This window comes from Lolium rigidum, chromosome 2 (assembly GCF_022539505.1).
Source record: "Lolium rigidum isolate FL_2022 chromosome 2, APGP_CSIRO_Lrig_0.1, whole genome shotgun sequence".
NCBI lineage: Eukaryota > Viridiplantae > Streptophyta > Magnoliopsida > Poales > Poaceae > Lolium > Lolium rigidum.
Window position 1 is genome coordinate 249,271,030 of NC_061509.1, and position 13,603 is coordinate 249,284,632.

At 47.6% G+C, this 13,603-nt stretch overlaps 3 protein-coding genes across 3 annotated transcripts; 2 read left to right on the forward strand and 1 right to left on the reverse strand.

The window, feature by feature from the left end:
* Positions 1 to 1,293: 1,293 nt before the first annotated feature.
* On the forward strand, positions 1,294 to 2,340 carry LOC124688500 (ethylene-responsive transcription factor ERF109-like). Its single transcript, XM_047222171.1, has one exon. It carries the CDS (start codon positions 1,409 to 1,411, stop codon positions 2,165 to 2,167), a length of 759 nt encoding a protein of 252 aa, XP_047078127.1. The 5' UTR covers positions 1,294 to 1,408; the 3' UTR covers positions 2,168 to 2,340.
* A 3,629-nt stretch (positions 2,341 to 5,969) lies between these two features.
* On the forward strand, positions 5,970 to 8,049 carry LOC124693246 (photosystem I chlorophyll a/b-binding protein 5, chloroplastic-like). Its single transcript, XM_047226718.1, has 6 exons — positions 5,970 to 6,234; positions 6,315 to 6,447; positions 6,993 to 7,105; positions 7,249 to 7,353; positions 7,463 to 7,551; positions 7,631 to 8,049. Exons 1-6 carry the CDS (start codon positions 6,032 to 6,034, stop codon positions 7,765 to 7,767), a joined length of 780 nt encoding a protein of 259 aa, XP_047082674.1. The 5' UTR covers positions 5,970 to 6,031; the 3' UTR covers positions 7,768 to 8,049.
* Positions 8,050 to 8,177: 128 nt separating this feature from the next.
* On the reverse strand, positions 8,178 to 13,362 carry LOC124693247 (galactoside 2-alpha-L-fucosyltransferase-like). Its single transcript, XM_047226719.1, has 2 exons — positions 13,095 to 13,362; positions 8,178 to 9,760 (listed from the first exon to the last, which is right to left on the reverse strand). The coding sequence occupies exons 1-2, from the start codon at positions 13,360 to 13,362 to the stop codon at positions 8,334 to 8,336; spliced, it is 1,695 nt and encodes a 564-aa protein (XP_047082675.1). The 3' UTR covers positions 8,178 to 8,333.
* Positions 13,363 to 13,603: the final 241 nt, after the last annotated feature.

Sequence of the window (13,603 nt, forward strand, 5' to 3'; positions counted from 1 at the left end):
TAATTTTGTGAGCTAGTAGATATTGAGCTAGTGGCATTACTATTCGGTGCAAATCAAATTTCGACTAGTTCTATTTTTGTGACACATTTCCTAGCTTTAGGTACTCTCGATTTTACTATTTGGCGAATCTTAGCTAAACTTTTTAGGCAACCTCCGGGAGCTCAAGCGAGCCATTAAATAGAAAATATTTTTGTGTAGCTAATAAATTTTTTGAAAACCCCGGCCTCAATACAGAGAAACGGCCAAAAACCAACATGCAAGCTCAAACATCTACACACCAGAGAGAGAGGGGGGGGGGGGGATCCCCACCTGAACTTTCCTCGAAGAAAACGATAATTACATATTACAGATAGATAGGTGCCGTCACCAAGACGAGGCGGCCACCTTTAAATCTTTTTTCTTACGCGGCATGACCAAAGAGTAAGATCGGTAATAATTTTCCTACGATAGTGTCTAAGTGTTAAGAATTGCTTGGAAGACATTTGCACTGCGCGCATTCCCAAATCTTCCACCATGATTTGTGTCATTGAATTCTAGATCAACGTGAAGGCACCGACAATGGCGCGATCCAAATCTGACAAAAGGGGCTGGCTAGAGGAGAGACTTCGATTTTCATCCAGACAAAAGTTGACTACGGTTAGATGAAGGATAGGTGGTAGGTGTACTCGCATTGCATAGTGCATTGAGGTCAAGCGGCATAGTCTCAAATATTCTTACACATGAAGTTGGCTCTTGTGCTAAGCATATCCATGTGTGTGAGGTCGCCAAAGAATTTTACTTTGTTGGGGATGAAAGAGCTCCAAACAGGTATGCATCTCTAGTCGAGACGACCGTCAGTGTCCATCTTGACCTTAAAATTTACATATTACAATATTCTCCCTCATTCTTTTGCGAAATCTTAAACTCCGCATCTTCGATTATAAATCTTGTTATCTCAAAAGAAGGATCCACCGAATGAATGACCCGCCCGTATCTTGTAGACCAAAAATAGGAATATTGCCGTTAAAAGATGGGTTGCCTAAATAAGCAGGGAATCAGAGATGCACAAATTGTAGCCTCTAGAATATATATAATTTAGTCTCAAAATCGCCACAGAATGTTTACCTGATTTTGGAGAAATAAATTTTGGTGTGAACAGCTCAAATATGGTGATGACCAGCGACAAAGGGCTACGTGGATGTGGATAATCATCAGTCCAGCACACCTCCGTTCCCACGATAAGAACGTGCCCAAATCTGCCCCTTTTAAAATGGGGAGGACATGCACGCCCCAGTATAAAGCCGCAGCGCCAAACACCCTGAAACATCAGTGAGCAGATCACGAGAACTCATCAACCTAGCTAGTACCACACCAACCCAAATCTTTCTTCCAGCACCGACCTGATCACGTACGTAGGTGCGCCGTCGTCATGGTGCCAAGGCTAGAGCGCGGCGCCGGCGGATTTCAGCTCCCCAACTCGGAGCAGGAGAACTCTCTCTTCCTCCGCGCCCTCATCTCCGTCGTCTCCGGGGACACCGTCGTCCCCACGCTGCACCTGGAGCCGTCGACGCCGCCCTTTGCCACCGCCGTTGCTGCTCCCACCGCTGCGACAACATGCGTCAGGTGCGGCGCGGACGGGTGCCTAGGATGCGAGTCCGTCGCAGCTGCAGCGGCGACGACCGGCTCGAGCAGCGAGGACGAGGAGTGCTCGGCGGCGAGCTTCGTGAAGGATGGCGGCGTGGGCAAGCGGCGCGCCAGGAGAGGGAGCAAGTTCAGGGGCGTGCGGCAACGGCCGTGGGGGAAGTGGGCGGCAGAGATCCGCGACCCGCACCGCGCCGTCCGCAAATGGCTCGGCACCTTCGACACCGCCGCCGAGGCCGCGCGCGCCTACGACGTCGCCGCATTCGAGTTCCGCGGGCAGCGCGCCAAGCTCAACTTCCCGGCCGCCGCATCATCTTCTGTGTCGGCGTCTGCGTCTGCTACTGGTTCTTCCTGGGCGGCCGTGCAGCCGAGGCCGCAGCACTTGCCGGAGAGCAATCGCGAGAACTGCGGGTCGAACGCGTCGTCGCCAGCCCACGTGAGGCAGCTTCCGGAGCAGGAAAGGGCGCCGGTGGGGAGGGAGAAAGAGATCTGGGACGGCTTACAGGAGATCATGATGCTTGACGATGGCAGCTTCGATCTGGTCTAAAGCGCCATGATCTCGATCTATCGTGGCCACTGTAGCTCGTTGTTTCCTTAACTTTTATCATTTCTTTTGTTACAAACATGACTTGGAGAAGAATAGCTCCTACAGTTTCTACACATGTAAGACGCGCGCGCAAGATTGTCTGGGAATTCTTGGAGTTAATTTGGAATAGAGAACTTTGGTGCAGTGCTTCAGATCGAGGTCATCTCTCGTTTTCGTCCGATGTTTTCCACTGCCTTTTTGACCATTAAGAAAGGTGCCGATCACGATCACAACTAAAGCTGATATAAGACCTAGACCGGATCACATGACGTGTTCCATGCATTTTTGTGGCGTAAAAGCGATTATTTGTCTTGTCCTATTTAATTCACCGCCTGTCTCTACACCTTTTTTCTTGTCGAAACGGTTATTAGTCACTTTTGACTAGTACCGGTATTTTAGTATGAAGAACGTAGAATTATACTTGCTTTCGAGACGAAGGAAGGAACACAGTACTTGCTTTCGAGACAAAGACAAAGAACATATCTACAAGATGCCCCTTGGTGCATGCAAAGTACTCCCTCCGTTCCTTTTTAATTGACTCGGATTTAGTACAAGAGTATTTCTTAAGAGTTCAGAGAGATTCCAGAACCAGAAGACGATCTGTCATCCTTTCTCTAAATTAACAAGGCCTACGCGCAGTCACCGTCCAGACCTCGCAGCCAACCACGTTGAACTGGCATTACTTGTTCTAGAGGCTACAGAGAGAGACGTATACCTTATTTTATGCAACTACTAGTATACAGATAGTGAGTACAGTACGACGGTACGCGGAAATCCCCTCGCGCAGCCCGCGAAGCGGACTAGCTTCCTCCTTCAGCATCACGTCAGCCAGGTGATCACCAGATCTTTAACTATCAACAAGGATCGGAAGATTCTCCTTGACAAATTAGCTATCGATTAGAATAAGAAGCACGAGTTCCATCTTGAAAGAAGATCTCCAAGACTGTCTCTCTCCGCCTCCCCATCTGCAACTGCACTAGTCTTTTTCATTTTTCTTTTCGAGGAATTTAAGAGTGTGTACATCATTTTAGGAGTTGTTTTGTAGTGTTAGAGATGTATGGATCATTTTTCTAATTAGCCCTTTCCTCTGTCCTCTCGTTTTCTGCCTCCGTTGAGAGTCCCTCGTGATTCTCCGGGTCAATCCCGAGCTTCTCTCGCCAGATTAGCTGGCCGGAGATGGCAAAGGAGAGACGCCGGATTTCATGTACATAGTAGTTGTAGGATTAGTACTAGATCTTGGCTTTATGCTAGTTTGGTTCAGCTTTATGCTGGTTGTCGGCAATATGCCGGGAGAGAAGCTGCAGATTTCTCCGGCCAGATCTGCGGTGCCTTGAAGCTCTTCTTACTCACGGTGGCGCTCCATTGGTTGGAGCCGGATGCGGTGAGGAGGATGGCGGCGGGGATCTCCGTCTTGAATAAGGTCAGTTTCTTCGCGGGATTGGTTTTGGCGGCCATGGCTTGCAAGCCTCTCCCTCCGGTCATGGCGATCCGGAGGATTCCGGCATGCAACTCGGTGGTCAGCCGGCACCAAACCTACGAGCAGGGGATTGCGGATGCTGCTCCCGGGAGTGGAATCACGGCAGCTCTTCGTCGGCTGTCGTTCAAGATGGTCGTACGGCGACTACTCCCCCTCATCGTCGGCATCGGTTCTTCCCGGCCGGCGTTTGCGGTGAAATCAAACCTCCTCGGCTTCTATGCCGATTCGGAGGCCCCTCGGCTTCGGTGTAGTTGGCTCCCGCATCTCACCCCAAGTGGCCATGTCCCCGGCGGTGTTGTGCTTGATCGCATCGTGGCTTGCACAAGCAGTGGCGTTGGAGCTGGACCTGATTGCATTTTCTGTGTATTTTTCAGGGTCCCTAGTGCAAAAAGTTTGGACCTATGTGTACTTTTCTTTTACTTACCGGTCCTCCTTGTAATTATGCCACTGTTTAATGGAAGCTCCTAGGTCCCTCTGGGACCGCCCCTGGTTCAAAAAAAAAAAAGATCATTTTTCTAATTATCCCCATTGTTAGAGAAGCATGTTCCCAACATGTAACACAAGCACAAGATCATTTTAAGATTCTTTCTGAAACAAATGGGCACTAGGAATTGACTTACTGTACATTTTGTACACGAAGTGGAGAAACACACGAGATAAATACAAAGCATCAAGTCATACCTCGTGCTAGTTTCCGTCCGAAATTCTTATTCGTAAATTGACCTTTGTTTTCCTTTTAGCTCCGGCATAAGTTTCTGTTTCCCATTGGTATATGTCAAGACATTTTGGTATATATGTGGAACATACTGCAACCACGTCATCAACACGAGTGGCACTCGGCTGTCACTCTCAAATCTACAATTCGGCTCGTGCTGCACAAAGCAGCCAAATGTGCCGGAAATGCAATTCTAGCGGGCACCATGACCTACCGGTTAAGAATCCACCATTGATCCCAAAGCATTGTACCCCTTTGCCGCGAGAGAAACATGCACAGACGATTAGGGTTTCCCTACCTCCCGTCCACACCGCCGCAGATCTGCCTCACTTATGTGGCCTTCGGGCCATGAAGGCGGGGTGGATCTCGGCCCGTGTTGGTGGGAGGGATCCGTTTTTCTAGTGTTTGGGTTAAGGATTGGTGGGGAGGCACTCAAGTGGTGGCGGAGGCGCCTTGTCCTATAAAGTCTACCCAGCATTAGCCCCTTCTCGGCGACAATGTCACGGAACTTGTGGGAGTGGTGTCGTTCTCGAGGACTTCTTCTGGTTGTGGGGATCTCTAGATCGTCAAGGATATTCATCTACGGTTATTCCTTCTTCTTCATCTACGAATGTGGTCTTTTTTACCCGTTCGACGACTTCTCGTCCGCAATCAACAACATCAGGCCGGCTTAGGGAGGAGCGGTGGCAAAGACGAAGGGTATCTCAAGGATTTCATTGTAATTTTCGATTTTGTTGAGGTGCTTTGTATTGTTCGATGTTTTTTAATGCGAGTGTCCTTTTTGCAAAAAAAAATCAGCCATTGAAAAATATCATGATTCGTGCACCCCTACATGCATAGACCAAGTTATAAATATTGAAACTTAATTGTGTCACGAAGAGAGATGAACGGTCGATACCTGAACGGTAGGTCACGACGCCGCAGCTAGGAAATCGCTTTATTGGATGTGCAAAAAAAAATCGCTTCTTCCACCACAACTTCGACTCCAAGCTTATGCCAGCTTCACCGACTTTTTGCTCTCGTGCTTCCACAGTTTCGAAGAATCCACCATCAACACCGCCATTGCTTGGAGCATATGGAAGAGAAGAAACGCTCTTAGTTTCAACAACATCGTTGAGGATCTCTCTCTTGTCTCACAGAGGTGCATTGAGGATGTTAGGCTTTGGGCTTTCTTCATCATCGACCTCTCTTCTTAATTCTTGGTGTAATGGTTATAATCCCCCCCCCCCCCCCCTAACCCCCACCCTTTTATTCAGCTCCTCTGCCCCTCTAAAATATGCTTGTAATAATCCTCATACCTTTGAGTGGTGTATAAAATTGTTCAGGCTGGCGTAAGACTGTCATAGTCCAGGCCACAAAAAAAAAGTGCAGAAAGATCTCCATGTCGTCTCAGACCTGGGCCAGAGGCCCAATACGTTCAATAGGGTCCGGCCTGGCACCATGACAACTGACAAGGCAGACTCTAGATTTCCGGAACCACTGAAGCTAGGATGTCTGAACGCCTCAAGTTCCATATCCACGGTTTTGATCTGTCTGAGACACACACCCACACGGCCCCAGCAAAACAGCAGCAAAGAAGGAGGGCCCTAGCCGGCTGCAGTTCGGCGAGCAATCAGCCAAGTCCGGTGCCGCCATGGCATTAGCAGCGAACACCCACGGACGAGTCGTCCACACCTGCACCCTCTCCTCCAAGCCGCCCACACTTTTCAGCAGGAGCACGGCCGCTGTACCCGGACACCATGCCCACTCGCTGCGAGCTCGGTTTGAGGTCCGAGCTATCGCCGAGCGGGCAACATGGCTTCCTGGACTAGACCCGCCGACGTACCTCGACGGCACGTCAGTTACTGCCAATCTCTGTTCTCTGCAGGGTGCGAGGATTCTTAGGCTGATAGATTGTGTGGCTTTCATGGTTGCAGGCTACCTGGTGATTACGGGTTCGATCCACTGGGGCTCGGAGAGCAACCTGAAGACTTGAAGTGGTATGTTCAGGCCGAGCTTGTGCACTGCCGGTTTGCCATGGCAGGGGTTGCCGGCATCCTTGGAACCGATGTGAGTTTCTCTCAGTTGAACTCCTTGCCGATCCCTGTCAAAATTAGTATTCTCTTCTCAGTTCTGATAAACCTAGCACTGAATCTCCAGTTTGCAAAAATTCTGAGGAGGTGCCTGAATTAGGATAGCCTGTGAAAAGAACAGTGAGAAACCAAGCATGACACAGTGTGTACTATCTAGCCAAATGACAATAACAATCACAATGGCAGCCAAGCCATATCCAAGATAGCAGCTCCATTTTCTAAACGAGCAACTTAGGATATTTTTAATGTACTGTCAAACCACTGCAAATATTGTACATTTGTACTTGTGCATCACTTTTCTCTAGAGGTTACTTTCAGACACCGAAAATATTTGGTGGTTCTAATGATTGCTAGCATGATAGCATTCTTAGGACATTGAAGCATGGTCACTTAATCAATGTCATCCATGCTCAACTGTGCTTTTTTTCAGAAATGAAGGATGAGACCCCGTGCCTCATCCTCCATTTCGGGAAAAAAAAAGCACAGCGGAGAATGGAATCAAATTGACATGTTTTTTTGTAGTTGATCCGAGAATCAGGAATCAGCAACCTACCAGTGTGGTTTGAAGCAGGTGCTACAAAATTTGACTTCGCCAACACCACAGCTCTCTTCTTTGTCCAGCTTCTCTTGATGGGGTAATTTAGCATCCAACTGAAACGTTCTAGGATTGGTAAAAATAATTTGTTCAGTAGGTCAGAAGTTTTATATGGTGTAGACTATGATGAATTCAAACAGTCCAAAACTGACCTGTTTCTATCATTACTCTGATCCTCGACAGATTTGTCGAGACCAAGAGGTATATGGACTTTCTTCATCCAGGTTCACAAGCAAAGGAAGGGACATTCCTTGGGATAGAAGCCTCACTTGAAGGCTTACAGCCAGGGTAAGTGCTGCAACATGCTCCAAAATGAAAATTCAAAGCCATTCATCTGAGCAAGTCTGTGGTTCTGTGCTTAAAATAAGTTATTATTAAAATTAACAATCATGAACAGATACCCTGGGGGTCCATTATTTAATCCAATGGGACTTGCCAAAGACATAGAGAATGCACATGAAGTGAAGTTGAAAGAAATTAAGAATGGTAGGTTCACTTTCTATACGTACAATTCCTTGTAAGATAAACTTGTAGTAATATCTAACATTATTTCCATCAATCACAGGGAGGTTGGCAATGGTTGCTATGCTTGGCTTTATTGTGCAAGCATCTGTGACTCATGCTGGGCCCATCGACAATCTTTTGACACACCTTTCAGACCCGTTCAACAAAAATATCGTTCACGCACTCACCTCTTCATGAAAAATCTCATCCACAAATTTTGTTTTTTTCTTTTGTTTGCAACTAAAGATGTAGCACAACGAATCATAGTGATTTAATTACAGGATGCACCCTTTCTCTGAGCTCCTCTGTTTCAAGGTTTTATCAATCACACAAATTGAATACCAAACTTCTGGGGCCGAAAATATTATAAACTCAACAGACAGTTGCCAGTACAGGTGGGACAACAATTGTAATTTCTTGAAATGCAAACAAGATATACTTATAGTTTATTGAAACAAATGATGTTTCTGGTTCTTGCAATTGATTCTTGTCTGCAGTATATGTTTGTGCTTCAGTAATATGCTTCAATGAAAGTCACGGTGGAAAATAAAACAGAGAAAAGGAAACTATAATAGCGTTGAACATGTACTTGGGAACAAATGCAGCAGTTCATGTCATTGCATCTATATTAACTAAGTCTGAAAAGGCTTTTCCTGTAATATAAAAACAGAGTTGCACTTGCACCTATACCATACAACTAAAGCATATATGAGCTTGTACTGTACATATATGATTTGGATAGAACATACGCACCATGTATACCACTAACTCTGATCAACTAGCTTAAGACCCCAGCTCATATCTTCGCAATGCCTTACATGTGGGACAAGTTTTCCTGTATCAACTCCTCTCTTAGCTTTGCAATCGTAGAAAGGTGGAGCATGAAAACAAGGTTCCATGGACAAATCTTGGCGGCAAGGTGGATCAGGGGCAGTTCGGTTTTCAGGCTTGAACAGAAGCCATGGCTTCAAACCACTGAGACCCTGGGCAACATACCCAAAAGTTGACCATGCACTAGTAACCATAACATCAGATAGGCTTAAAAGATATATCTCTGCCCACGCTTTCATGTTATGCATTTTCTTGTCTGAGTTCTGATGTTCCTCGTGACTAGGCTGGTGGAAACTAATTGTCTCGCCATTTGTGGTAGGATGTTCCCAATACATGTTTCTGAATTTTTCGTAGTATCCTGAGTTCAAAGAAGTAACTAGAACAGCTTTCGACATGGCCTTCCGTGATGGGACAACTGGCGCTTGAGTATTAACCTCTGGCAACAAGTGTTCCTTCAGCGTGCACGCAAGGACCTGATCCAAGACATGCTGAAATGGACCAGTTTCAGTATCGAAGACTCTGATTTGGATACCCAACTTTTCATCAGCTGTTGCAAGATAAGAATCATAGTATCTTGTAACCATGCCCCAGACGACATTGCTAGGGTGAAACAAGTAACGTCCCAAGTGATGGAAAACAGTGTCTCTCTGGGGAAAAAGCTTCATGAGTTCCTCTTGGTATGCTGGTATCAGGAAAAGTGAAGGTACAAAGTAATTATCTGATTTTAGGATCAACCATGGGATTGTTTGAAGATATTGCTGGTTATCTTCACAGAAAAAAAGCTTATCAAAGTCGTTGTAGTCATGAGCCAAGTGAAGATACAGAAAAGCAGGGCTAGACTGAAGAACTTTACTTTTCAGCATGTTTCCATAACTCTCAGGAGAGCCAGCACTGAAGTTCTTGAACTGCTTAGCAGGGAAATCTGACGGTAGGAACCATGAAGTTTCAGGAAATGGTTCACAGAACAGATCCGCCGTGCCTTTATCTCCATCAACAAGCAAGACTCTGTTTGTAAGGATGGCATACAGAAATGCTGAGGCAATTGTTAAGATCCTGTTCCCCAGACCACTGTAAGCTATCCAGACCAAATAGTTGCAGTCCATAACCTTAATATCCTGGCCAGACTTAAGCTGCTCAACAGCCTTCCTGTAGAATTCACTATGTGGACCACACTTCTTCTGGAGAGCCTCATGTTCCCTTAATCTTTCCAAGAGGTAGGTAGATGGAAAGTGGGGTGATGTTCGACGATACAGTGCTGATTGGTATCTACTTAGGCAAGCCTGTTCATCAAAACCAGGAACTAACAAACCACCGAGTAGTTTGTCCTTGACAACTTGCGGAGATCCTGAAGTGCCACCTTCTCCAAACAAAACAACAAAAAACATTGTGTCAGCATTCATATATAAATAAGCGTTATACTTTATTTAGAAGACAAATGAAAAAAAAAAAAGTTCATCTTTTGGTGAAGGGTCATTGATGCCAGTACAAAACTGAGGTAGGCACGAATTACTCAAGCCTGTTAGTTATAAAAGTTATTATTCAAAGTTCTATTGTCGGTCAAATATACACTGTAGGGCGGATATACTATTTTGCTGCAGAGTAAAACCTGGGTTGCCTAGCACAGAACCCTGCTACTAGCCAAATTGGACACTGGGGACTTCTCATCGGTTCAATAAACATATGCAGATAGGAACACAGATAAACCACTACGAAGTTGACATATTAGTAAATGACAAGAAAATGATAGCATCATGCATAAACCAGACAAGACACGGAACAACAGTAGCATGAAACATAAACTAGACAAAGTTGAGGCTGTTTACCAAGGCCAATAATAATACTCTGTCCGATCCATAATAAATGTCCAGGCTTTAGTTCTAAAAGGACGTACCCAGTGCTGAGAGCTCCCGCACTGGTGCGGGGTCTGGGGAAGGTGTTAGTGGCAAGCCTTACCCTCACGAAGTGCAATGTGAGGAGACCGCGACTCGAACCTGGGACCTCTCGGTCACAGGCGGTGAAGCTCTACCGCTGCACCAGGCCCGCCCTTCCCAGGCTTTAGTTCTAATTTAGATTAAATTGAACTAAAGCCCTGACGCTTATTATGGATCGGAGATAGTAGTACGGATGCTAGTAATATGCTAAGGTCGTCACAATTTTAGGCGGTAAACCTAGTAACTAGTACAAACAATTACTCTCTCTGATCCAGGGTTTAGGGTCCAGGCCTGGCGGTGGGCGGCCGATCTGCTGCCTTCTGCAGCGGTCTGGTCGGGTTGCGCTGCTCAGGCGAGTGTTGGGCGTTTTGGTGGACGGCAACAAGGTTCTCTGTGCGGCTCGCCACGCCTACGACCAAGGCCTTCTTTGGCCTGTCGTCAGCGTTGACACTCTAGGCGAAAGCCTTGCACCATTGGTGCCGATGTTGGCGGTGCCTCTGGGTACCGTTTCCCCTGTTGAGGACTTCATCGGGGAGCCTGGTCTCCTGCTGTCACGAGTTGTTGCGTTCTCCGGGTGAAAACCTCTGCTCCTCGGAGCGAGCGGCGGCGACACACTGTGCCGTTGCCGTTACCTTCCTGAAGGCGCCGCTTTTGGAGTCCGTGTTCCTCGTGGTGCGGTAGATGTGTGCCAGTTGTGCATGGTTGCCTTGTTGTCGGGGGTAGTGGATGCCGGGGCGGCGGCCCCGGACGGTTGACGTACGCCGAGGCGGCGGCCTCGGAAGGTCTTGCAACTTTGACTCCATGGGGTGTGGTCATGGTCTAGCAAGGCATGGGTGGCGTGTTGGTGCTATGTGGGTAGCGAGCTCGTCGGCCCGGCCTACGCGACAGGACGGTCGGTGTGGCTGGCATGTCGGGGCGGCGGCCCCGGATCTTTTGGCGCGGCGTTCGTGGTCTGCGGGTGGTCGCCTTGGTAGTTTGGGCTACAAGACATCCATGCCGTGCGGTGTTGCGGCTCGCCTCCGAGCAGGGGACATCGGGGCAGCGGCTCCGGGTTTGGTGGTGTGTGTTTGGTCGTCGGTAGTCTGGTTTCGTGTGGGCGATGAGGCTCGATATTTGTGCGGTTTTTTGGCCGGTTTCCCTCATAAACTCGGCCGCTCTGTATGGTTTTTGGGCCCGGTTTTCCTATTAACTGAGCCAAATCTTCCTCTATCAATATATCGTGCAGCTCACCTGTCGAATTCTCCAAAAAAAAAAATTCTTGTCATGATTTTAATTCAAATTCGAACTTCAATCACGATAAGAATCATTGAACAGAGGGAGTACTAAACATGTAAGGAGGCCTTAGTACAGCATTCGAAACCCCACACATTCTGCACGCAGGCGGTCATCATTGCCCTCGTACTACAGACACAATGATCTGAAGAACACTGCTTCAAAATTCTGCTACGGAGAAGTTAGAGCACATTTTCATTGGCAACAGTAGCACCAAACTTTGTAGCAACTCGCAACAGTGCAAAGTTCAAGAGGAATTGCTACAAAAAATTATTAAAAAAAAAGTACTCGACATTTTATTTTTTTGCAGAACTTACCCTAGCGAGGGAGTTTGAGCGCAGCGAACAAAGTCATGGAGCCCAAACAACATTAAAGGCGCCAAGCTTGTCACCCCAAATGTAACATCGCCATCCACGAGTGCTAGTATTACTACTAATAGATTTCGGAATTGGCACAGAAACGGTGGATTAAACTCTAAAGAAAGTTGTGCCTTAAAATTCTGCTACGGAGAAGTTATACTAACACATTTTCACTGACAGAAGGCGTTAGTGAATAATCATCCACCTTTGTAGCAGCTAGTAGCAACAATCCAAATTTCAAGAGAATAAACAGCGACAAAAAATTATGAAAAGAGTACACAATATTTTTTTCCTGCAGAACTTACACTAAGGGCATGAGCAATGGTGGCATACACAACTAGCTGCTTCATGTAAAAAAGTTGTAAGAACCAACATGGTGAATTTTATCTCTCCAATGGAAGCTACAACTTTAGTTAGAAAAAAGAGAGAAGGGATCCCACAAATATGACACTATGTATCTCTCTCTCTCCAAAAAGCATGCTTTTAGGACTTAAGATCCCACTTCTTGAAGAGGAGGCTACTTCGTCATCCGAACCTACTTTGGACCACCCGAACCTAACTAAAGGTGTGAAGCAGCACCTCTAGGACAGTGCATTGGACATGCCCTAACGAGGGAGAATGATAAAAGCGCAGCGAACAAAGTCATGGAGCCCAAACAACATTAAAGGCGTCAGGCTTGTCACCCCAAATGTAACATGGCCACCCACGAGTACTAGTATTACTACCACGAGCAATAGATTTTGGAATTGGCACAGAAACGGTGGACTGAACTCTGAAGAAAGTTGTGCCTTAAAATTCAGCTACGGAGAAGTTACAACACATTTTCACTGACCGAAGGTGATACTGAAATAATCATCTACCTTTGTAGCAGCTAGCAACAATCCTCAAGGGAATATAAACTGCGCCAACAAATTCTAAAAAAAAGTACGTAGTCGATATTTTTCCTGAGAAGCGAACATTGTCATGGAGCCGAAACAACATTAAAGGCGCCACTCGCCAGGCTTGTAATCCCAAATGCAACGTCGCCATCCAATGTGCTAGTACTACTACTCATAGGTTTCAGAATTTGCAGAAAAGCGGTGGTCCTAGCGCAGCTGAAACACGGAAATGGAAAGCGACGTTACGAGCGTACCTTCGGGCGGACGGACGAGGCGCAGATCGTGGCGGCCACCGTCCCAGGAAGAATCGGCGCCGAGGAACTGGCCCCTCCGCGCCGCGGAGCCCCCGGCGAGCAGGAGCAGGAGGACGCCGAAGACGAGGAGCGCGCCGGCCGAGACGGACCACCGCAGCAGCAGCATCGCCGCCCCGCCCTTCCTCCCGCGCGGCGACGCCGCCGCCGCCACGAGCGCCTCCTCCTCCCGCTGCGACGGCGAGCGGCGGATCCGCTCCTTGAGGTCCATCCGTCGGTGGCGGGCGGGCGCCCGAGTCCCAGAGTTCTGCCTTCCGCCGCGGCGCGGCGGAAAAAGCACGGAGGTCAAAAGACGGGAGGCGCTACGTCTCGTGGCAGGCACGTCTGGGGCTGTTATATAAAGAGGGGACAAGCGCCCGGGGTTTTGAACTTTCGATGTGCTTCGGGTGGGTGGGGAGAAAAAGTGGCACCGGACGGGGAGGAGACGATGTGACCGGCGTCGGTGGAACGGA